At 30.5% G+C, this 26,885-nt stretch overlaps 1 protein-coding gene and 2 non-coding genes across 4 annotated transcripts; 2 read left to right on the forward strand and 1 right to left on the reverse strand.

The window, feature by feature from the left end:
• Positions 1–200: 200 nt before the first annotated feature.
• On the reverse strand, positions 201–6,168 carry LOC132935435 (probable serine/threonine-protein kinase kinX). 2 transcript variants are annotated; one of them, XM_061001982.1, is made up of 2 exons: positions 5,919–6,168; positions 201–1,642 (listed from the first exon to the last, which is right to left on the reverse strand). In XM_061001982.1, the coding sequence occupies exon 2, from the start codon at positions 1,616–1,618 to the stop codon at positions 359–361; it is 1,260 nt and encodes a 419-aa protein (XP_060857965.1). In that variant the 5' UTR covers positions 1,619–1,642; positions 5,919–6,168; the 3' UTR covers positions 201–358. The 2 variants fall into 2 exon arrangements, with proteins under 2 accessions (XP_060857965.1, XP_060857966.1); XM_061001983.1 differs by lacking the exon at positions 5,919–6,168 and adding an exon at positions 3,687–3,859.
• A 12,626-nt stretch (positions 6,169–18,794) lies between these two features.
• On the forward strand, positions 18,795–18,867 carry Trnak-uuu (transfer RNA lysine (anticodon UUU)). Its single transcript has one exon. It is a non-coding gene; the product is annotated as a tRNA-Lys (tRNA).
• A 2,695-nt stretch (positions 18,868–21,562) lies between these two features.
• Positions 21,563–21,635, forward strand: Trnak-uuu (transfer RNA lysine (anticodon UUU)). Its single transcript has one exon. It is a non-coding gene; the product is annotated as a tRNA-Lys (tRNA).
• Positions 21,636–26,885: the final 5,250 nt, after the last annotated feature.

Below are 26,885 nucleotides of genomic sequence, written 5' to 3' on the forward strand. Positions count from 1 at the left end.
ACGAGTGTTTTTTCTGTGCATTTATTGCCAAAATTTGACAACATTCATCAAAATTGTGAAAATTTGCAAATTATTTTGTATAAAGTGTGTAAAATGTTCAATTTTAAGGCAATAGGTATTATTTTGAATAGTCATTTTGGCGATTTTGACCAAGTATAAAATACAGGTCAAAATAATTATAACATACAATATTAGGAGTAATAGTTATATTATTTTATTTAGGTATGACCAATAGGTATAGGTATACTTAAACAAACAAAAAAATGTACTATAATATTATTCTACTAACAATGATAATGAAATGAATTATAGAAATATTGCTTATATTGTATTGTAATTTTAGATAATATTCTTAATTCTAATCAGTTTTAGTGCTCTCTTTTTTTTCTTCGAGAAAAAGTTGTTGCTCAACAATTTGATTTTCCTTGAAGTCAGTTTCTTCGACAGCCATGGGTTGTGGCTCAACGATTTGATCTTCCTTCATGTCTGCTTCCTCGACAGCCACGGGTTGTGGCTCAACCATTTGATCATCCTTCATGTCTGCTTCTTCGACAGCCACGGGTTGTGGCTCAACCATTTGATCATCCTTCATGTCTGCTTCTTCGACAGCCACGGGTTGTGGCTCAACCATTTGATCATCCTTCATGTCTGCTTCTTCGATAGCCACGGGTTGTGGCTCAACCATTTGATCATCCTTCATGTCTGCTTCTTCGAGATCCACGATTTGATCTTCCTTCATGTCTGCTTCTTCGACAGCCACGGGTTGTGGCTCAACCATTTGATCATCCTTCATGTTTGCTTCTTCGAGATCCACGATTTTATCTTCCTTCATGTCTGCTTCTTCGACAGCCACGGGTTGTGGCTCAACCATTTGATCATCCTTCATGTCTGCTTCTTCGAGATCCACGATTTGATCTTCCTTCATGTCTGCTTCTTCGACAGCCACGGGTTGTGGCTCAACCATTTGATCATCCTTCATGTCTGCTTCTTCGAGATCCACGATTTGATCTTCCTTCGTGTCTGCTTCTTCAAGATCTATGATTTGATCTTCCTTCGTGTCTGCTTCGTCTAAATCTATGATTTGATCTTCCTTCGTGTCTGATTCGTCGAGATCTATGATTTGATCTTCCTTTGTGTCTGATTCGTCGAGATCTATGATTTGATCTTCCTTCGTGTCTGATTCATCGAGATCTATGATTTGATCTTCCTTCGTGTCTGATTCGTCGAGATCTATGATTTGATCTTCCTCCGTGTCTGTTTCTTCGAGATCTATGATTTGATCTTCCTTCGTGTCTGCTTCTTCATCGAGATCTATGATTTGATCTTCCTTCGTGTCTGCTTCTTCAAGATCTATGATTTGATCTTCCTTCGTGTTTGCTTCTTCGAGATTCACGGTTTTATTTTTCTTGAAGTCTGTTTCCTCGAGCTCATTATTATCTTCACTTTCATTATCGTCTTCAAGGTTGTTCGTATCCGGAACTGCAATACTCCACACCCTAGATATTATCGGCAATTTGTAGACTGAGATCTGTTGCAGCAAGCCAGGTTTTTGATCTTCCTCGCCATTGTTCAACTGATCCTGTTCGGTCGAAGATACATCATTCACGTTGTCTGTCATTTTCAGTTGATTGCTATGCAAGTTCTAAGTACATACAAAAAAAATACATTAATAATTATAATATCACATTAAACGTGTTTATCAAAATATTACTATACATAAAATCCATGATCAAATGCAATAATATTATATGTAGGTAAGTACTATATTATAGTTATGTGTAAAGATTTAATTGATAAAGCAACTTTTTATTGATATCAGGTAAATTAAATCTGATCAAATAATATATTCTTCCTATTTAATTTTATATTACAATTGTTTACAATTTTCAATGATTTTGAAATTTTTGCAATTTTTTTTATACTTTACGAGATGAAATATATACAAATTATTATTTCTTAGGTAATTTTTCATTAAAAATATGACTAAGATGTACATTTTCACATTATGATTTTTCCTAATACTAGTGAAGCGTTCTAAGGGTGCGGTCATACATGCATACCAGTGTCATAATATTATTAATATATTGATTTTAATCATTTACTGGCCGACGTATTCCAGGTCCCAATGTGAAAACAGTTACAAATAAATTTAAATGTCTTAGAAAAAAATAAAGGATATACAATTATAAAACTATTAAAACTTATTTTGAGGTTATAGCAGGAAACCAAAATGTCAATTTAGATATTATACCTAGGTACCACCAATTTTTTTAAATTATTTTATATATGCACTGATTATAAGTGTAGATGTTCACGTTGAACATACTTTTTCATTATATATTAACATTAAACATAATTTAAATATCAGACCAGACAGTTTTCAAAAACACAATTTGGAAATTCATGCAATAATTATATTATATAATTATTATACATTTTAATTCAGAAAAATAATATATTTAAATTTTTAATAGGTACTTTTTTATAATCTATACTACTATATAAAATGAAGTCGCTTTTTTTTGTTCGGGATAAACTCCGAAACTACTTATTCAATCGTCGTGCAATTTTTTTTAATTAAAGAGGACATCACAGAGAAGGTTTAAGGCAAAAAATTAGTCCAATTGAGTTAATAAATAATTAGTTATTATTAATTAAAATAAACGTGTAAATTGTATACCTATATATATATATTATTGTACGTATTGTGCAGTCCATTTCCCAACTGAATTTCTTAACTCTTTAACGCCTTCTGGAGTCCCATCACACACACTGATTTTAAAAATCGGGGCACCTATTATTTTAATGAGAAATTTGAGCCCACCCACACTTTGCAACGGTACAAGACTACAAATCAAAAAATTGAGAAGTTCATTACTCGAGTGCATAATATTAACAGGCTGTGGTAATGGAGATGTGACTAAAAGTGGTCTAAAATAAAAATAATTATTTAACATCCAGAAAATAAATAGCAATTTAATATCTGAGAAATTTTGCAATAGCGAAGCATTGCCGGGTCAGCTAGTATTTTATAATTCTATAATATGTTAATGTCTGTCATTTTATTTAAGTACCTAAGTAATTAACAATTATATATTTTGTATGATATTATATGATGATTTTTTAAATACAACTATTTTATTGCAATTAAATGGCAGTTATACATTTTTTTAAAGTTAATATGTGGCTCAGGGCCCATTAAAAATTACTTTCCGGCGACCCAATCATGAACCAGATCGACACTGATACTTAAAATATATATTACTGCTTAGTTATAATGGCTAAATAATATTGCCATTAAATAAAACATTTAGATAAAACATAAAAATATATTGGTAGTATAATATCACACGAAATAAGAAAAATAGGTTTGGTATAATAACGTTTTAATTTAAAACTTTTAAATGTTAATAAGCAATAAAAAATGATTGTTTGGTGAAAATGTCTAGTAATTAGTACGTACTTACGGTTATATGTTTTTAACTACTTCTAAAAAAAATAAGAAAATTGTTTCATTAGAAATCGTTATTTTACATGTACATCTCTAATTTCGTTAACATTTGAACTCATAATAATTATTTACGGAATTTATCCCAACTTGTTTTTGTTAATTTCAAAATTAAAACTTCTGAGGAACTTATAATGCTAGTTGTATGTTGTATATTATAATATTATTTAATACTTACAAGTTACAAACTACGAACTTATGATATATCGTGCAATTTAAAAACGTTGATGTTCAGTTATAGATTGTCGTAAAATGTTTTATTTATAATAATTTTGGTTTCAAAGAACAAAGACGTAGAATATAAAATACATATTACTCAGTAACACCAATTGAATATGACGTTTGAAGCGATTTCACGTTTAATGACTGTAAAAGAAGAATCGTTTATCTAGAAAGCCAAGTCGAATATTCTAATCATAATTATATCGTACACAAATATAGTCTGTTCAAACTATGACTAAATATTAATTATATTTTAAAAGTTATTCAGCTAATCAGTAATAGCTGATATCCATACTCCATCACCAGCTCCCTCCAACTAATACTCTATCAGAGTTTTTTTTTTATAATTACACCGAAATCACGTTTAAGATTGCACGAATTATTATTTTATAGCACATTAAACATCAATTATAGTTTATAATTTGTTAATTCTATATCACTGCTGTTACAATTGAATGTAATATTCAACGTTATGAAGTTTTATTGAAAATAAATTTACGGAAAACTCACACATGTTATTTAAATGATTTCGTCAGCACAACTGCAGTCGGCATTTTATAATTTTATATCAATGAATATATAGAACTGTGTACTACTTAGTTTTATTATTTAGAATTTAAACCGTTGTGTTAACTACAAATGAATTAATTATATTACCCAATAAGTTATTACATATGGTGTAAATACAAAACAAATACCGAAAAAAAAATAATAATTTCAAAAAAATTTCATGTTCAATAAAATACGTGTGGGTATTATATTACCGGAGTTATAAAATTATAAAAACTTTGTAAATTGCGTATACAAGACAATCAAATGACTTTATTTACTCAAAGTTTGAATATTAATTAATATTATGTTTATTCGCGAAGAGATTAATACGGTTAATATTTATTCAAATTTAATTTAAATATTCGTTGACCCCGTTGCCTTCTCTCTCCTCCACCCCCCCCCCCCCCCACACCACCTATTCCGTCGACACGGCGTCGTTCGAATCGGTCGTCGATATAGCGCTCGCAATAATAATATGACCTACGGCTTTATATTTTTTTTGTCTAAACACGTTCAAAGTCCGACTCCACTGAACTAAATACACTATGTAACGCGTGTGTTAATACTAATCGATCCTGATATGAATAATATGACCTACTGCTTTATATTTTTTTTTTTGTCTAAATACGTTCAAAGTCCGACTCCACTGAACCAAATACACTATGTAACGCGTGTGTTGTTAATATTCATCGATCCTGATAGGATATCGCCATAATATATACATCACGAGTCATGTTAAAACAATAGATCATGTATATATAGGTATACTACGGATGTAGCGTATTATTATGTTGTCGACATTATGGCGACGAGTCTCCGAATTCGGTGTTCGACGTGTGTCTGGGCGAAGCAACTACTCGCATTATTATCCATAGGTTACTTTTCAAAATATCTCACTAACTTAGTTTGAGGTTAATACTTATATTGTTATAGTTGTAGGCATTTCACTACTTTTTTAACATCATAATAATTCGTTGTTTACTATCGAAAATCAAAACATAATAATATGGTGATTTGAATCATCATTGGATAAATATGCGAAAAGTTGCGTCGCGCATGTGCATAAGATTATCGAACACCTAATTCGGTTATTTTTTTTGTATTCATTTAATACCCAGTGGCTCCATACCATAAATATATAGAACAACTAGACAGCCGACTACTGTACAACAGCCATGCAATGTTTTAAAGTTGTTGGCGCCATTTGCCAAACGGAAATATTTACATTTTATCATATATATATATATATATATATATATATTTACCGTTGTTCTCATATAAAAGTGAAAAAATTACAGGCACAATGTAGCGGACCCGTAGCGGGCGCAGCTTCAATAAAAAATTTTGGTCGGCTAAAAGTCTAGTTGTTCTATATGTCTATGCTTCGTACATAGTACACGATCGAAGGGAGAAGCATGATGAAAAATGTTATGTAATTGCATGCAAATTATTTGTTCATATTATTCAAAATCGTCGAAATAATATAAATAACGTTACAAATCGAATCGGAATGCACAATATGGCGGAGAAAGATCCGTTGACGTCACGCGCATACTCGAAAAAACGAAACCGGTGACGGACGAACGCGAAAAAACGATATAAAAAATATTATTATATTTTATGACTATCGTCTTACCTTTCTTTTTCGATGTAGTCGCCGCCGCGGACTTTCAATAATAATATTATTGTCTTGAACGGAAAGAGCAGCTTGAGCGGTTGGAATAATGTAGGTATCGTCAGACCGTCTCCTCTTGCGTCACTCGTCGAAATGATGCGCGTACGGACAACACTTGATGATCACGATGATGCGGTAAAGCAAGTGGTGTTCTCTCCCCTCACTTTCCGTCCAAAACGGCTGTAAAAATGTGGTAGGTCGTACTGGACCGCTTTCGTGAAATATCGTAACCACGACTGCTACCAGAACCGGTATGCCGAAATCGTCGACCAGCGCGCCCTACTCATATAAATTGTTGTCGTTGTTGTTGTTGTTACAAACCGACATTACTGCGACCGGGTGAGGGGGAAAAGACAACCAACACGCGGCGCTCGGAGGAAAGTGAACATCCTTGAGATGCATTTTGTATTCGTCGAAAACGAGTTTTTACTTTACTGTACAGTGTACGGTACAATAGTAATGGGTAATAAAACAAGTTATCTCTCCGTAGTCCATACCAATCGTCGAATTATTGTAATTTCGTCGGCACGAACGCAGTTGTCCCCCCGATGCTTTCGCTCGACGATAGGTAATAACTTAAAAACAAACATTTAAGAATGTACCCTTGCCCAGCCAGCCACTTTGTATGATAATTACCCATGTCCGCTCTCGCTCGACGATAGGTAAATAGCTTAAAAACAAACATTTAAGAATGTACACTTTCACAGCCACTCCGTATGATAATTACCCATGTCCTTGAACTCTAGTATTTTAGTCGCAATCTAGACCGCGTTGTTATATAATATTGTCTCTACTATTCTTATGATGTAATAATTTAATCATCCTGATGTAAATTTCGTCAACGCTCTTTGTACATTTTTGTAGACAATTTTATATCGTCTATTGTTAGTATGCCGAAGAAAAAAAAATACTATAACACATAGTTTTGATGACCTTTGTAGGGAAAACTTTAAAACAAAAACGATTGTAGTATTTAGTGTTACGGAAGCGTTAAAAAGCCGGTTTTAAACGCCGGTTCGTCGATCGTCGACGATCACTTTCATTGTTTACCGACTTTTTGTCGAACAATATTGTAATACCGGCTTAAGGCGACTGCAAACGGACAACTATTTCAACCAAAATGTATACCAATCTTTTGTCAATCATACCTGTAACGCTAAGAGACGTCTACAAACTGATTAGAATTCGTTAACATGTCTACACGAGATCGATCAGGCCATTTTTTTAAAACGTCTTTCCTAAACTTCTATACGTTTTGTTTAAATATTATTAATTATAAATTGTACGGAATTTTTTATGTGTTGATAATATATTTAAATACTATTGTGTTGCCTGATCGATCTCCGGTAGACATAACATATGAACAAATCAGTTTCTAAGAAGTCTTATCTCGTACACTTTTTACCGCGGCTACGCGTACCTACGTGCGTGTGCGGGAGCTCTCTGCTAATAAATTTGTTTTACACACACACACACACACACACACGACACCACTATAATGATTAATTGCCACGCACACATTAACAAGACCGGCATGCATTTACAATTTTAAAACTCGTTAAAAAACAGTACATTTGCAATCGCGTACTGTTTTTTCTATTTTATAATATAATAATGAAGGGCCCAGGGACGCAGAGCCCGAAAGTTGACGCTATTAAAAAAAATAGTTACTAAATACTCAATAATTTGTGCGCATCAAATGTACAGATATTATGCGCTTATTCAATTATTTGTATATGATTACATATTATTTCATTTGCAAGTTGGTACCGATTAATGTAACAGTAGTAACCATAGAAACTAATGAACAGCGCATTCCGTCCTGCCATCAATGCACGGGACACAATACGTAAGAGAAATAAAGAAAAAATAATGGAGAGAGAAAAGAGAGAAAGAACATGGAAGGGGTAATCGTTGTCGTATGAAACTAATACCATATGTCTCCGCGTTCTCTTTTACTCTATATCGCCCCTGACCTTTCTCTCTAAGCGCTGTCCATTAGTTTATAGGTCCATGGTAGTAATGATAATAATATTACATGTGGGTGTGGCCGTGACCTCCGTCCCCGGGGCACTAACAAAGGTGACTACTATGTGGGGGAGAACAATATTATGTTACAATGTTAACCGATCCAAGTATTGGGCGCGCATGCGCGGCGCCTTCGAGCGTCGTCCGTTTATTACCGGGACGCTGCCGAACACCCGCCGATGAACAAAAATCTATACCGCAGTGGTACCAAAACTGTGCACCGCGTTCCTAGCAGCAGCTGGCGCGGGCGAGTGCGTGCGGTTCCAATTCTGGCCGTGCTGTTCCACAAGCGTTGCCCGCACTCTGTACAAGCTGTTTTGTTTTTCCACGCATGCGCACATTTCACCTAGGACACGGCGCGACTGCACCGCGAGCATTTTTCGTTGGCATACCACGACTCATAAGACCCACGAGTTACAAAAAATATTACTAATATAAAAAGGCTAGTCACGATTTTCGGTTTACACTGCAACCAAAACCAAATACCGCGATACCGTCTTAATACGTAGAACCTGACTCCAGTTGTCAATAATAAAACCTGACATTGATTTCAAACACTTTGCGAACATTAGCAGCCCATTTACATCTCATTATTTACGACGTTACGATATTAACTTTAGAATCATTTTTCTCCTAAAGCAACTCTTCGCATAATAGTTACTGCCACAGAATTTTATGCTATATCTTACTATCTCAGTTCGTGTTTAATACTTATAGTGTACCTATAAGTACTTATAATTACTATACTTATATACCTATATTGTTATAGTCGTAGGCATTATACCACTTTTTTAACATTATAATATTTCGTTATTTGTTATATAAATTCAAAACATAATATAGTGATTTTATAACAAACCATGTGTGGATAAATATGCGAAAAGTTGCATAGTATTATCGAATACCTAATTCGGTTATTTTTTTTTTGTATTAATTTATTTCTCTATGCTCTGTACATAGTATACGATCGACGGGGAAAACATGATGAAAATTGTCATGTTATTGCATGCAAACTATTGTCATCGTCGTCATCGTTAAGTAATGTTAACGTTAAAAATCCATGTCTTATAAGTATAAAAATGTATACTTTTTAGATGGTATGCGTATGCAATATGAATAGAACGTTTGTAAAATTGTAAGATTATAAAACTGAGATTATCAACGAGAAAAAATTGAATATATTTATGTTTCTCGTTGTATTCACAGGAGGACACGATTATGATTTAAAAAAAAACGGACATCTCCGGGAAAAAGTTAGCAGACCGCTGAAATCTATAACATTAATAATAATTATAATCAATATGGTACAACTTTGAACTCGCTATAATATTATTTATAATATTATACTCTACATGTAATTGGTTCTAACACTGAGTGGGAACCCGTGGTGTGATATTATAAGTACGGACAGTGAATAAATGAATATTTTTACTATAAATAATAATGTGGTTCGTGGCAATGGTATTTTGTATTTCGTGGAAATACCAATAACGCTGTTAAATGTAAATTTAACGTTTTTGTACGTTGTCACTGTTATACAATATTGTTTATGACGTATTGAACAACATTTTGAACGATAGTTTATTCTTTAGTCGTATGTGGTACGCGTAGACATTATACGGACACGGCACGGTTGGCATGTTGGCAGGTGGTCTGGCGGGCGGGCGGGCGGGTGATCGGCCGGGTGTTTTCGTGAAGAGGGGTCACAGTTATAACATACAGATATACCTCCCCTAACGATTATTCCAAGGTCGAACAGTTCTAGTGCGCATGTGCAGTGCACGAATTGTATGCCGATATCAACGCACTCGATATTAACGTCCGACCGCTGGAACTCCAACAGTCGGTCATGCCACACTAAACTACTATAAAATACTACCGAAAAAAAAAAAAAACGACGCCGGAGAGCGCTGCGATCAGCCGCCGGTTTTCGTGACCCGCGCTATATTATAGTGGTACGTCAAAATAAATTTTGAGAACCTCTGCATTAGGGCATCGTAAACATCTCGGAACGCCTGTTTTATTTTTATTTTTAGGTAGGTACAATTGGTTGGTAATATTTATTTCCACTGATAAAAATATAAAAAATACACAATATAGGTACTGATAAAAATAATATCATATTGTTCCCATACAAATGTCATGTCGAACGTGAATGCACGCCAATACCGTGTAAAACGAGTACGCGGAAAACGAAATTGTCTATCTCCATACTGACGGTCGTCCAGTTTTGTCGTATGCACTCGAACGAGTCTTTCATTCATGTAAAACCACAAAAATTATTCAACGAACAATAATGAATAATACCTGATAATTCTTTCCTCTGTTCCTTTTGTTGGAATTTATAAGAAAAAATTACATAAAAAACACTAATGACATTATGACATAGTATTATTGGTATAGGTACCTACTTATTACCTATTTATTATTATATACCCATATACGTCATATACCTATAGGCTATAGTCATAGACGCCAATACAATGCCCCCCCCCCCCCAAATCTCAAACAATATTTACACCTATGCCAATAGCCCAAGTCTATAGTATGTATTTAAGTATGAGCCATGAGGTAATTCATAATAATATAAAATATAAATTAATTAATGGCATGTGGCGAATGTATAACTAAATCAACTTATTGGCTCTTATCTAAATTTCTGAGCAATTAATAATGTTTGTAACGGAATAATTACATAGTATAATAGGTTTTATTATACTATGTATGAGGAGTGTCGACGTGATTTTCCGAGCATGCTGACTCCCATTTTTTCTTTTAATAATGAATTTATTCAAATTTTGATTTTTTTGAATTTTTAAATATACTCAAATGACAAATACCACATTCAAAAATGCTTGAATTGATTGACCTATTTAAGGAGCGCCCTGTTGTAATACAAACGAGAACAACCATTTATGCTGTAAATTATCTAGTACCTATTCTAGTGAATATTTTTTTTTTTAATGTTAAATATTGATGTACGAGTACATAATTCTAAATTCAAACGAGTTAATTTGCTTTTAATTAATCGCCATTTTACCAAATTAAAATTATTGTGTATAATCACATTAATTATATACTTACCCAATTTAATCGTTAGCCAGTCACATTAAATGAGTTTGAATATTATTTCTCTAAAGAAATATAGTATTATCGTGCGTGGTCACTTTTAAAATAATTTTAATGATAGTTTTTATTTTTATGTGCATAATAATATGCTCAAACGTGTTGTACCTAATGCCCAAAAAATAATTATACTACAATTATTGCGGTCCATATAATTTGTAAGTATTATAATTTTCTTCGACCAATATCAATGTCGTAAAATATAATGAGTAATGATTATAATATAACGCGCTACATAATAATAATATATTATGTTTAAACATTGGACGACTAATTCAATTAATTAGGCTAACCAATGAGTCGTGTTTTAAAATAAGCATAAAACCAATAAAATAATATATGCAATTTTTATTTGTCCTTACTCTTTACGTTGTTTAGATACCAATAACATTTTGTGGCTATTTTAAAATGCTTATGATAGTAATTTAATTTTACTTCGACCAGAAAAAATATAAAATATAAAATAAATACTAATTGTCCACAATTGTCATTATACGTAGTTAAATGTAGGTACCTATAAGACGATAAGCTTTCAATGCTTGAACATATAATAATATATTCAACGTTTACGTGTTTTCGTACCTATAGCTAGGTAAAATAATATGTGTTTTTTTCGTTTTAAAATCATAAAATAATTTTTTTACACAATATTAGTTTTAGTCCTATATTATAATATACTTTCAGGTATACTTAGCCCACCGGTTCCCAACCTTTAAAGTTGCGCGAATTATGTAAAAAAAAATGTTGACCTATAATATATAGGTATAAAATACACCCACACATAAGACGATAGAAAGAATATAGACGTGTATAAAATCATATATAAATCTAGATTTTGACGCCAAATAAAATTTGCTGACCTTTGGCTTTGAGTGCTTAGACTCTCGACAAGCGTCCGCGGCCCGGGACCACATTGCCCGTGAGCCCGTGGGTTGGGAGTCCTAGCCTATTCACCATAGCCATCCTCAAATTATGCCATCTTACGTCTTTTAAATATATCAGTCATCGCCATACTACGACTTATTTTATTATTATGACTGCTATAACAGACAATTAACATCAGTAACTGCCCATCAACGTGTTAAGTAGAATAAACGATGGTTTACATTTGAAAAACAGAAGTTTGTATCTACACAGGACCAATTTTAAGTAGTACGAAAAATCTCAATAATTTTAAGATAATAATATGGACTTTAAGACTTAAGTATAATATTTAAAAATTCCAGAGAAAAGAGATTTTGATTAACTGCATTGAAGAAAAAAAGTGGCGAACATGCTTGGTGAATCACTCTGTATATTACAATCTATCACTTTTCACCGTTTTGATTATGACGACAATTCATAGTATATAAAACTATTAAACTGTAGATTGTTTTAATTTTACCAAACTATAATAATTATTGTGTATAATTACATTAATTACATAGATACCCAATTTAATAATTAGCTACATTTAAAGAGTTTGAATATTATTCCATTAAAGACAAATATTTTCATCTAATCATCACTTTTCAAATAATTTCAATAACCATTTTAATTGTATATGCTGATACATAACATGCGCACAAACGTGTTATGTCCAAATAATAATCATACTATTATTACTTTGGTCCTTATTTCGGAATATTTATTAATTTTCTTCGGCCGATACCATCGTCATAATTTATTCGTAATATATAATGAATAATATGTGCACTGCAATAGAATAAAATAGTATAATACTTGTTTGCGCTTTGGTAGACTAAATAAATTAATAAGGTATACCAATTGGCAATGTTTATAGATTAGAATAAAACCGATAAAATAATATTATAATACAATTTTATTTATACAATATATTAATCAATCGACTTTCATTTTCTATAATTTTTTTTAATTTAACATCGAATTTATTAAAATGTACGGTGTATTATTCAAGGACAGGTTCCTTTATTTGGTTCCTAAGTAATAATGAATAATAATAATAATAATAATAATGAATAATAAAATAAGCTGTACACCGATGCACGCGAATTGCGTAGGTACCAGCCTAATAACGTCTCAATAATTTGTTGAACATATAATATATTTAGTGGTTTCCAAACTGATTAATTTATTATTATTCTGAGTGGAGAGAGGCGAATGTATTGATTTTATAATCAGTGTTTTTGGTGTGAAACGACGGGTATAGTAACACCGATTGTCGAGTGGCGTCTTTAAAATAAAGAATAATTTTTCTTAGAATATCTGAATATTTTGTTTTTGATTATGCCATGTTTATTTTCTTTAACAACCATTCTATCAACTTCATGCAAATTTTCTATACGAAATCTACATCTGCCGGGGCCCCGCGACGGCCCGCTTTTTCTTTTTTAATTCTTTCTGTCATCGTCTTTTCGTCAGCATCTTTTCTAAAAAGGAATCTAGTTGATAAGTTGGGGTTAAAAATGAAAAAATCTCAATAGCATGCAAATGCGTCGGGAAAATCAAAATCAAAAATAATTCAGAAGTAACGGGAGTTAACAAATTCAGATTTGGCTACATTTATTTTGTATATTAACTCAAAAATAAATTACCGTAGATATTATGAGTTTTCACCAAATTTTTACATATATAGATGATAGCATTTTCCACATATTTCGATTCTTTTTAAGCGGTTTATAGACATGGTGAATTATCGATTTGTTTTATTTATTATAGTCAACAAAAAGTTTTTGGATGGGTCACACGACTTGAAGTTCAATATAAGTTTCCTCATAAGTTGTTATAATAGCAGTTAAAAAAATATTAAAGACACATATTTAAGATTCATCAAAATTACGAAATTGAGCTAAATTTTTTTCTAGTTAACAATTTAATTGAATGTTCAATTGCTTAGTTAAAGAATGAAAATTTAAAAAAGTTTCTTATAAGCAGTTCATAATACTGTAAACAATATATCTAAAAAAAATGTATAAGCACAGTTTTTTTTTAAATACATATTTTGACAAAATTATATTTAAACAAAAAATAACAATTTTAGTTATTTTTTTGTATTTTAAAATTATTATTTGCGGGTATTTGAAACTTTTAAAGTAGACCTAGTAGACCTCATTATTATATTTTATATACACAATTACATTTCCAAATGTATTATTATTGTTTTCGGCAATAAATTCATTTGACAGGATGCATGGTACACTGGTACCCGCATGTGTTGTCTCCGCCTTACAAACTTGTCAAAATGTTCGTTCTCTAGTTTCAATAGTGAGCTGTCAGTTTTGATATTAGAGTGAATTGATCTATCATCAAACTTTTAGATAAGAACATTATCCGTGTGTTTTCTCGTTGGGTTTTTACGATATTTTAATTTTCAAGTGAATTATGAGCATTTAAAAATATTAATGTTTTACATACTCATAACTCCCTTAGAAATTAAAATATCGTAAAAAACAACGAGAAAACACATATAATGTTGTTACTTAAAAGTTTGATGACAGGTAAATTAACTCTAATATCAAAACTGACAGCACACATGACACTATTGAAACCGGCAAACGAAAATAATTATTGTCCATGTCTTACAATTGTGCGCAACATATACCAAATTGTACGCTCAGCAGAACATGTGTTAAAAAATAAAGTGAATTTATCTCTTATGAAATAATAAGGTAAGATTATTATCTAGAGGTAATATCCTATGCTTCTTATTATAAACTCTATTTTAAAGCAAGTATTGAGTGTTTTAAGATGTAAAAACAATTTACAATTTTAAAATACTCATAACTCGATTAAAATTAAAATATAATTAAAAGCATAAGAAATAATAGCCTTACCTTTAAATTTTATTAGAGATCAATTCACTCTAATTTTATAACTAACTGAGCTAAACGTGTTCTGCTGAGCGTACAATTTGCTATGTTACGCACTTGTGAGACGGACACAACAAATGTCGTTGTAAAGTCCTCTTAATAAATATCTATAATAGGTATTATAATATTTTAATAATATTAATTAGTCTGCGACAGTCATTTGAAATATTCGGCGTAATATTTACGTAAAAGCGTGTACGGATAGGACGGCAGCGGCGGCGAAATTATGACGTCATCCGTATTTTTCAAATTTTCTTCAAGGGCTAAATATCGGACACTAACCGTTTTTACCTACCAATAGTTTTTGTGATGCAGTTATATTTCATAAAAATATATGAGAAAAATATTATTTTAAGCTATATAGTCTTTCTTTCAGGACGCGCTTCGTAAATTATTTTCGGTTTTTGGCGAGTAAGTAGGTATAGAAGGAATTGCTCTAATTGTCAGCTACTCATCAAGTAGTTTAAGACGGAGACAACACAAGCTAGTACCAGTGGCACCGAAGTGTAATATAAAATTATATACTATGACATCATACATCAGGGGGGCCCCTATCGTCCCCTCTTTTTTAACTCAACAATCAAATGCAATCAAAACACCTACATTTAATGCAATGTTTAATAATTTATTTTCACGTATTAACGTAAATTTTGGATTATCGGTGGAGTCCCCTGCAGTACCCTAGCTACGGTGGGCCCCCATCTAAAAAATATACTGTGACATAATTTGTGTCATAGATAAATTAGGTGATCGGGGCCACTGGTGGATACCACGTGCTTTTCATAGTAATAATATCATAAAAATAAAAAATACTTAATGATATCGGCTGACCGTTCATTTGTGGTCCTAATCGTTTTTCGTATACAATGTGTAAATGTTTTTTTAATATCATCGAATTCGAATTTAACACGCATCCGTTCTACAATAATCCATCATGGCCCATGTTACACCTAATGTATACTTGTCAAGTTATTTTATAGGTATTAGATTCTGAGCGAAGCGATGAATGTATTGATTTTACAATGATGTGTGTTTTTTTTTTTGTGTTTGTCATTACCTTTTAGGACAGTAAAAGTGCTTAAATTTTCTTCAACAATAACTTTTCTTATTTTTGGTTTTTGGTGCAACTCTAAAACAAAAGATCGTAGGTACATGAAATTTTGACTGAATGTTTATATAATCATTTTCTATACACCATAACATTTTCCAAATATTTTGACTTATTTTAAGCTGTTTTTGAAGAACATTGTTGCGATGTATGATATAAGTTTCAATGCTAACATCGCACCTCGACGTTACCAAAACATCGTGTTAACGGTTTAGTTTTACAAATATTTAAGTTTACATAAAAACATCCCAGAAATGTTGACGTTTCAACATCTCTGAAACAAGTTGCTGTAACAGTACAACAACAGCATAGTGATGTGATGGAAAACGATTTATATTTTTAATAATAATAAATATATTATAATAACAAATTAATTCAATAATTATTTATAAATAGACAAATATAGTGGTATTTTTATATATTTTTTTATCTATAACCCACGTTTGCGGCAAAAGAGCGGCTAGCTAACCCACTCACCGGCCATCAGTCACCACAAATAATATTTTTAACACTGCGTTATTGCCAAGGCTGGGCATTAAAGAGTTAAAAAGTTAAAGTTAAATTAAAAAGTTAATTTTATTTTAAGTTTTCAACTTAACTAGTTACCTTTGGCTTTTAATTAACTTGACTGTCAACTAACTAAATTTCTTTCTTAATTAACGTGAAATTAACGAGTTAATTTTTCATTTTAAGAAGTAAGTTAAGTTAATTTATTTTGTTTTTAAATTTATAATATTTCACTATTTCAGTCTATTTCGTGTTCATGTCAAAAAATATGTATCTTAAATTGTTTAAAGTTAAAAATTTATATTATTCGAATCTAACTTATATATGGAAATACTGTATGAAGTATTAACACTATATCCTATATTTAGTTATATATTATATAGGGTTGGAAAAAAAACTAAGTACGCTAGCATTGTATAAACATATTAATTTTTTTTTTAACTTAATAAAAAGTTAACAAAATTTGTGTATAAACTTTTAACACGTGTAGCAATTATTGTTGTAAACGAACATTTTTTTTGATTTTATATCGTTTTTTAATAAACTATTACCTTTACTGTATAAAAAGTGTTAATAGTACTTATATAGGTACGATGACTGCACCAAGTTTAAAAAAGCTAAGTGAAATAATATTTTTTAAAAACATTTTTTCTGTAGACTTCCGACGGTAACTCGTATGGTACATTGGTACCTACGTATGTACGAAAAGGTCAGGCCATGCATAGTTTAAACTTTATGTACCTACCTAGTACCTATAGGACGCCACCCATATATTTGTCGTCTCCGTCTTACACGTCATGTACGACATGGCAAGTTTTCGTTCACTAGTTTCAATAATTGTGCCGTGCCGTTATTTTTGATATTAGAGTAAATTCATCTATTATCAAACTTTTAAGTAAGAAAATTACGTATTCTCAGCGTCAACTTTTATTCGATATTTTAATTTTCAAGCGAGATATGATCATTTTATTTTATGTTTGTAAGATGGTGACTAGAAATACAGTTATTATGGGTAGTATAGGTTAGTACACAGGTTAAGTACTTTTTTGTTATTAAAAAGACCACTAATTTTCTTTTTTTTGAGAAATATCAGAAAAAATAAATGTATTTGAAACGCATAGTTAGGTAGATACCATATCTACGTAATATCATTTGTATTTATAGTAGGTAGCATAAACTAAGAAGATTTTTTTTTCTTCTTAGTTCATGGTAGGTAGGTATTTAATATTTATGTTGACATGTTGTAAGAGACAATAGTTCTTAATATATAGTTATGTTGACGTAAGTTTTATCTAAAATAAACATTTTTGTTTGCACATTTTCGTAAATTTTACGTATTTTGTCAATATTTGAATTTTAAATGCTTATGTTTATACTCTGAGTATGGATTTTTAATATTTTTCATCAATCTTTAAAACGGTATATTATAGGACCCTTATTAAATTGTGTAGCTTTTTACCCAACAAATGTAATTTATTGATATATTTTATAGAATAAAAACTAAAAAAAATGAGAACTGAAAATGTCCGCAAACAGCTCAAAATATGTCAAAATATTTTGAAAATGTTATGGTGTATAGAAAATGCTAATATAAACAGTCAATATGTCAGTCAAAATTGCATGTATCTACGGTAATTTGTTTTAGAGTTTAAACAAAAAAACAAAATTAATTTGTCGATTTTTTGCGTAAAAGTTTCCGTTTTTCCTTTATTTTTTTTTATTTTTCATGGCGCTTTTGAAAATCACTGATAATGTATACTTATCTATCCCCCAAAGTACAAACTATATTCTCTTTCTTATCAGAAAAGATACTGTTTAAGAAAATCGAAGCAAATTTACTGTCCTAAAAGGTAATGACAGGCACAAAAAAAAATTAAAATATAAATATAAAAAAAAAACACACATCATTGTAAAATCAATACATTCGTCGCTCCGCTCAGAATATAAAATATCAAAATATTTTATGTGTAAAATTAAATCTGTTCTGATTTCAATTGTAAGTTATACGTAGTCACAATGAACACTTGAATTATCGAGAATCTTTCGAAGCCCGGATAAAATTTCCTGGTTTTATGATCAAGCAAAAAATTATTTATCTACAATAATTGAAAAAAAAACCCAATAAAATTCGAAAATATAATGAAAAGTATTTAGAAAATGCTAATATAAACATTCGGTTAAAAAATCACGTACCTATGGTTTTTATTAACACCTCCTAAAAATCGATAACATTTCGTAGCCCGGATAGCTCAGTCGGTAGAGCATTAGGCTTTTAACCTAAGGGTCCAGGGTTCGAGCCCCTGTCCGGGCGATATCTTTTTTTTAAATTTTTTATGAAAATTTTACAAAAAAATTCAATTTTCATAATATCAAATTCAAAATAATATTGTGTTTTACTTTATAGTGGTTTTTATAGGTTTTTATTTTTTTAATTAATTAATAAATTTTTATTTTTTATTATTTTTTTAAATATTTTATTTTAAATATTACCTATGTTGTTTTATAGATTTTATGGTCTTGTAAAGAATACTTTAAATTACTTTTAAAATAATATATTCTGAATATTAGAAAAAGTATTCAAATACTATAAGAATATATTTGTTCCCCACTAATATTTGTCAGTTTTGGAATGGTTGGTAAATCATATTTCATTCAAAGAGAAAAATTATTGTCTATAACTTTTAATATTTAATGTGCCTGATTTTGAATAGAAATTTTTTTTTGCCACATATAATCTTATTTTCGAATCAAAAAGTTTTTGTTCATTAAAAAAATATAAAAAAAATTATTGAAAATACGTATTCGAATAATTTTTTCGAAAAATATTTAAAATAGTAGGTTAGGGAATATGTAACAAGACTGAGATTTTAGTGGTTTTATATGCCCATTAAAGTTATTACAATATTGGACTTCTCAATCGTTAAGTAATTATAATATATTAAAATATGCTTACAAGACGCAGTGTCGGACGTCAGTAATTATTTTATAAATTGTGATTGACTTGGACTATAATAGTCATATGCAAGTATATGAATTGTATGACATTACGCAGTATTATTGTATGTTTAATCATAAAACGGTGCTACTGTAATTTAGATGTGTTGAATTTTAATTCATCAACATAAAATCATTTTATACGAAATTCGATTCTAAGCCTGTCTGTTACTAATTTTAATGGTGTTAATTATAGTTTTGCTTTCCAAGTAATTTATTTTGCTATTATTATTACTATTATTTTACTAATGCAGACATACAGTAAATTGAATTAACTTTTGCAGAAAACATTACATAATACATTTGAAAATTTCATTGTGTGTATATAAAATATATAAATAATATATTTTAAAAGTTTTTTATATTACGGTTATATTGTTAGTTTAAATATCTAATTTTGTACAGTTTTAAACTTAAAATATATATTCTTAGATTGATTAAAATATATACGTATGTACATATATACATACAAGAAATGTTGTTTTAAATTTTCAATCCTTAGCTATAAAAATTAAACTATAAATTATGAACTACAAAATATATACTAAAATATATGAATTACATTTGAACTACATCCTGATTATTTTGAAGAGTTTTGTTAAAATTTGAACTTAATATAGTAGTAATAAAATTATCTTTCCTGTGCATCTTTAGTATTATTTTTTTATCTACTTTTATTATAACAACTTATATGAGCAGTAGCTTCTCGCGAGTAAATATTAGTTTGGGGAAACTTAAATTAGCTTCTACAAGTATTAAATGTAAGAAATTATGACGGTGTACAGTGAATAACGAAGGCTGTGTGACATATATTATTATAATGTCGTAAACCCAATTTCAATGGCGCCTAAAATACGTAGCTTATACATTTTCCCCGGCCTATTTCGTCCACCAAGCGATTACGTCATGTTTACGATTGCCACTGATGGGTGGAAGTTTCACTGGATCGGCGACTAAAATAACATTACCATCAAAATATAACTATATTTTATAGGGTTTGGATTAATTTGTGGCTTTTAATAATAATAATGGATAAACAAACAAACGACAGAATGATAAGTATATTTTCAACAACTTAAATACATTTTTAATTTTAATTAATTATTATTTACGAGTAGCTGGTTTTTTTTCTAAGGAGAGACTCAATCTCAAAGTCTCCCCTGACGATCAGCCCCTGCTTATGAAGAACCTTATCAGTGGCGTAGCCAGGATTTTTCTTCGGGGGTGGGGCCTGATAAAATTTTACTTTATTTTTTTTATTTTTGTGTTTGTCATCACCTTTTAGGACAGTAAAAGTGCTTGGATTTTCTTCAATAGTAACTTTTCTGATAGGAAAGTTAATCTAGTTGGTACTTTGGGGGGGTCAAAAGTAAAAATTTCCCAGTAGTTTTCACAAGCGACGTGAAAAACAAAAGAAAATCTTCTAACGAATATTAAATTACATTTAAAAATGTTATAGCAATGAAAATGAAAAATGTTAAGAATTTCCAACTGAAAAATAATTTGAACATTTATGTGATTTTGATGATTTGCGTCGATATTCCAACTTTGGACAATCACAAAATCATTTTATAGAACCACGTTAAATTTTTTTTTTAAATACACTAAGAAACAACTTACGAGGAAATTTGTATTAAAATGTCTAGTTTTTTTTCTTGCAAAATATAATTTATCCACAATTATTGAAAGCTAATAAAATTTGAAATTTATTTTATATGCCTATCAATAGCTCAAAAATTTAAAAATGTTCTTATAAGTGTATGGTCCATGGAAAATGATTATTTGGAAAACATTCGGTGAAAAAAATTATGTATCTATGGAAATTTTTGTTTTAAGTTACACACAAAAAAATAAAACACATCAGTAACCATTGAAAAATCGATACATTCATCGTTCCGCTAAGTATCTCAAATATCAATGTAAATCTTCAAAATTATTCAAAAATAACCAATTTTGGTTACAGTTATTAAAATTTTATTGAACACCATCTAAAAATTCATTTTTATCTTGTAGCCCGGATAGCTCAGTCGGTAGAGCATTAGGCTTTTAACCTAAGGGTCCAGGGTTCGAGTCCCTGTCCGGGCGATATCGTTTTTTGAATTTTTTTTTAGTATATTTAAATTTTTTATGAAAACTTTTTTACGTCTTTACAACAACAGTGTCAAATAAAATAAAATTTGCGTTTTTACTTTTTAGTGGTATTTTTAACGAAAATATTACCGACTTTCCAATCGATAAGTAACTATAATATATAGTATAATATATTTTACTGCTTACACCATAATACGCACGTCTAACACAGACATCGGTAATCATTTCATAAATTGTGATTAGATTTTTGAGTTCTTTAGATTAGAAGTCAAATGCGAGTTTATGACTTGTATGCTATTATTATGTAGTATTTATTAATTGGCATTCTATTTTAAAACAGTGGGCAAGTACACATTGCAGTATATTATTATTTGATGGTGTATGGGCTACTGTAATGGATGTGTTAAATTTTAATTAAATGATACAAAATCATTTTTACACACCAAAGTGTTAAAGTAATTATTTCATAAATTTTAATTGACTGTTCCTCAGAATTTAGATTACTATATCATATTATTATGTGCGTAAATATATGAGTTGTATGATAATATTATGTAGTAACTATTATTAATATATGTTTCATTTATTAAAAAATACATATTTTAATTGTTAATTAACCGTAAAATTTAATACTCAATTATAATACTCCATGCCGAGCGTCACATGCATAATATAAATAAATTCACGAATCGTCAAACGTAAATTTTATTTGGCAATAATCCTTTGGGAACCACATTGACTGTAGTAAAATCGTGTACAATTAACTCGAATTATTGTGTCCCGGACACGATTCATTGAAAATAGCACTTTTACCGCAATCGTTCGTGTGCGTCCAAAATAAGTTGAACTTTAGGCAAACTGGTAGTATAGGAATCAGTTGTGTAGCAAGGGGGGTAGCTCATGGGGTTTTTTAATTCGTGATACCGAGAAATGAGTTACTAAACGTTAAATGGTAAAGTATATAGGTACTTACTAGATTTTCTACCCAAATGACCACTGTATAAGTATTGTGTATAATATGTACTAAAAATCTACGACCCGTCGACCTTCGTCGATACTATTTTAAAGGGTTGAATATTCGACTATTATAATGAACAATTATTATGATTTACCATTATTTTTTTTATTACAACTGCAAGGTTTGGTTTACCACTGCGATGGAAAAAAATGTATATAGGTATTTATGATTGCCGGAAACGGAAAAAATGGTTCATTATTGTGTTATTGTTATTATTAGAATACCAAACGGGTTGTAGGTGTATAAATATTACACAAGGGTTGGAAATTAAATAATAATTGTTGTGAAATTTTTTAATACCTTCAGAAACGTTAATTTCCGTCGTTCTAATGAGCCGTTTCTTACTACCTACTACCTACCTAATCGAAGTTATTACGGTGGCTGCATTTTACTTGCGTCCAAAAAAAAGGTATATTTTGCAGGTAGTAAATTTAACTGGTCCCGTTCTGTGAACGCAAGTTGGCTACATAATGATTATCTACTAAAATCACTATAATCGATAGTTCATAAACTGTAAACATCACTATTTGTTGGATGGGGACAGTTCGGCCTCGTGATAAGTTTAGACGAGATGAGTGCGTAAAATGTAAAACATAATAAGAATTTTTTTTATTATTTTGAATTATATTATACTATATTTGAATTTAACTATAATTATTATTATTTATTATCATGACAAAATGTAAAACACATACATTTTTTTATTGCTTTGAATTTTATACCCAACTTACTTATTACTTATATTCCTAAATTATGAATTAAAATAAACATCAATGTATTTTTTGTTTATTACAATTTGATATCGATTATGTCAATATTTTCGGGACACAATTAGGTTATAAAAAAAGAGGGTAAGTGTATGTTGCTCTGCTGTACAGTATGTTACAGTTATGTCAATGTATAATGTTTAGCGCATTAAACATGAATTCAATGATATAATATCATTGTATTAGTATAAGAAAAACGATTCTGAGCTTAGACGGTTTGTCAGTCCGGATATTTTTAATTGTTATTATTTATTATAGCCTGTAAGTTGTATTTATCGGTTTTATGGTGATAAACAATGCGTTAAAAATTAAATTTTTAGCGGTGTTTTGTAATTTGTCGCTGGTTTTTCCCGTGGCATTAAATAGTTATTTAAAAAATCGAAAAATGACCTTTCCAAAGGACCATCTTGATCCTGATTTTCTTAAAGTTAAGATACTGTATGTTGAAAAACTCTTTTCGGTAGAAATTTTGTATACAGGATATTAAAAAAAAAATACAAATAAACACCATTGTGAAACCACTAACTTCCTCGCTCCGCTCAGAATCTAAAAGGTATACCTACCGCTTACCGAGACGCAATATGACCCTTTTTGAATTTTTTTTACGGGACGCAACTCACCTTCTGATAATAATTTCGTACGTAAGTAGTATGCTCCCATTACGGTAATAAAATAATTATAATCCTAGTCTGAATAATTATAATTAAGGTTATTACAACTAGTTTTAAAAATATTATTATAAATATGAATGACGACTTTATTGTTTATTTTAATAATGATACAATATAATACACTTAATTACTTTTATTCCTAATTTTGTTAATTTAATAAAATATGTATGTTATTATGTTATGTTCATTTTTACCTTATTGAGGACATTTTGAAGTTTAGGTGTCTGCGAAATAATTAGTTCGTGGTTTTTTATTTTTTTTCCTCAGCTATTTCACGGCATTCAGCACCATTAAACTTTATGCACTTTTCACGCGTATCTATTGAATGGAAAACAATTGTTAAGCCCGTTTGTTTTTCAGTCAATCGCGAATCGGACTTGACAAAACTACGACTACGAGACTCGAGAGATTATTATATAATAAAAACAATTGCTTGGTAGTGTACAAATAAATTATTTGAAACTATTAATATCGAATTTAATAATCTGATGGTCATAAATTATAATACACCCATAGAGCCGTATAAAGAAAAAAACAAACATGATTATGTGTCATTATGTGTAGTTCTGTATATACATACAATTTATAAATAGAAATGTCAAATAAAAATATCACCTATAACACGCGCTGTACTCCACTGACTAAACACAGACGAAATAACTCTGAGGTAGGTTTGAGTGGTCTGAGGTGAGGCTGTCTAATATAATATAATATTACTTTCATTATTTGTTAAAAATGTTATTCGTATTTTTCAATAATAAAATAATTTAATCTTCCTAAAAACTATTAAATAATAGGTACATTGGAAAATTTCAACATTATTGTTTACACCGTCAAAAAATTGCCACGGCCCTAAAATTGTGCCACCCGGACACCTGTCCCTTATGCCGTTATCGCACGTACATGTTTTTAGTATTGGTAATCAACAAAGAAAACCCATAGTGTATTTTTTTTAATTAAACTAATAATTGTTGGTAACATTGAATATCGATTGTCCATTAAATCGAAGCGTTTACAATAATTCAATTAAAAATAAAATTATATTTTGTTCTACGCAAAAAATATGAACAAAAAAATACTTTTCCCATACACGTTTTAATGGCGGCAGGCAATGCGGGTGATATTGTTTTTCTCCGTTTTTGGTAATATTGTTGTTAACAATAATCATGTTAAGTAAAATATACAAAAAAAAATAATATGTACTGGTTTGTTATAATATCGTCGCCCGCATACGTGCGTGAAAATTGTTTCACCCGGCCACTCGGGTTTGTGAACTCGCCGACATCCATATTAATAATGACAGGTGTTAATAAACAAATAATGCCTATATAAATAACGGTAATCATCCATAATAATAATAATAATAATAAGTGTTAAAAACAAATAGCGCATTAGGTAACGATAATTCATTTTTTATTACGTTTATTATGTTATAATAATAATAACAAATACCTAGTACACGAGGGATAATAATTCATATTTATTAATTTGTATGATATGACGGGGAACGTATGGGCGTTCGCTCCCCCCCCCCCCCTTGGGCTGTCTTTTTTAAGTTATTTTTATTGTAATTATAATTTTACAATAAAATAATTTAATTTATGATAATTCACCCCCCCCCCTCGTGTGAATTCTGTATCGGCTATATGTATGGTATAATAATAATTATACAAACAATAATTAAATAATTTAGATAAAAGGCCATTACAGGCTTACGTTTTCCTCGAAAAATACCTATGGTAATGGCAATCGCCGCCAATGACGATAGCGCGTATGGAATTACGTACTTTATTATTATAAGATATCGTAAGATAATGGCGTCTCCTCGCCAACAACTGCTGCAGCACGCCGGTGTACTTTGGATTCGCTTTCATCCAAGTGAACATTATAACATACAGCAGTGCTTCTCAACCTTTTCTAACGAGGGCATCCTAATTTAGATACACAAAAATGGCGACATACACGAAATAATTAATGACATTTTTAATAAGCAACAATTATTGTAAACCTGTCTCGCGACAGACCGGTTGAGAACCACTAAGGTACAGAATAAGATTCATCGCGAATAAACGACTGACACGTCCAACTGGCACGTGCGATATTATATAATGTTTTATTAAGAGGACGTCACATCCGCATATTGTGTTGTCTCCGTCTTACAAAATGTACAAAACCGTTTTGCGCGGAACAACTTTTCTCGCACCGTATTTGTTGTAGAACTACCAAATTTTCACAACACGTAAAAAAGAACTTTATCTGTGATACAGTGTGCTCTTTTTTAATAGCACTATCTAATCATTTTTTTTATAAGCAAATGAAAAAAACGAAATGTTTACAGGCAAATAACCTTTATTGTATTTATGTTATCTAAAATATAGGCGCGCTGTTGCATAGACAATTGTCTACCCTATATGTTCAGAAATCTTAGATCCACTGCTACAAACACAGAAAGATAAAAGTTTTCCCGCGCAAAACAGTTTTTTGCGATGTTGTACATATTTTGTTTGACGGAGACAATACTGCGGGTGTGACGTCCTTATAATAAATTGTTATAACGCGGTCGGCTAGCAGTCGGCGCGGTGTGTGTGTGGTCCGCAAAAAAAAATTGGTAGCAAAAATGCGTATGCCGTCGCTGAAACCAGGACTATCTCGTATTTACCAAATAAAACAAAAATATTTAAATAACTTAATAATAATTATAATTATGTCCCACCCATATTATTTAATTGAAAAAAACTACATTTTTTATTGGACCTTTAATTTTGATAACCAAACCGAAACATTATGT

Source organism: Metopolophium dirhodum, chromosome 1, assembly GCF_019925205.1.
Source record: "Metopolophium dirhodum isolate CAU chromosome 1, ASM1992520v1, whole genome shotgun sequence".
Taxonomy (NCBI): domain Eukaryota; kingdom Metazoa; phylum Arthropoda; class Insecta; order Hemiptera; family Aphididae; genus Metopolophium; species Metopolophium dirhodum.

Bases quoted from the DNA above. Each gene is read 5' to 3' on its own strand.
- LOC132935435 (XM_061001982.1), bottom strand. From the start codon at position 1,618: ATGACAGACAACGTGAATGATGTATCTTCGACCGAACAGGATCAGTTG.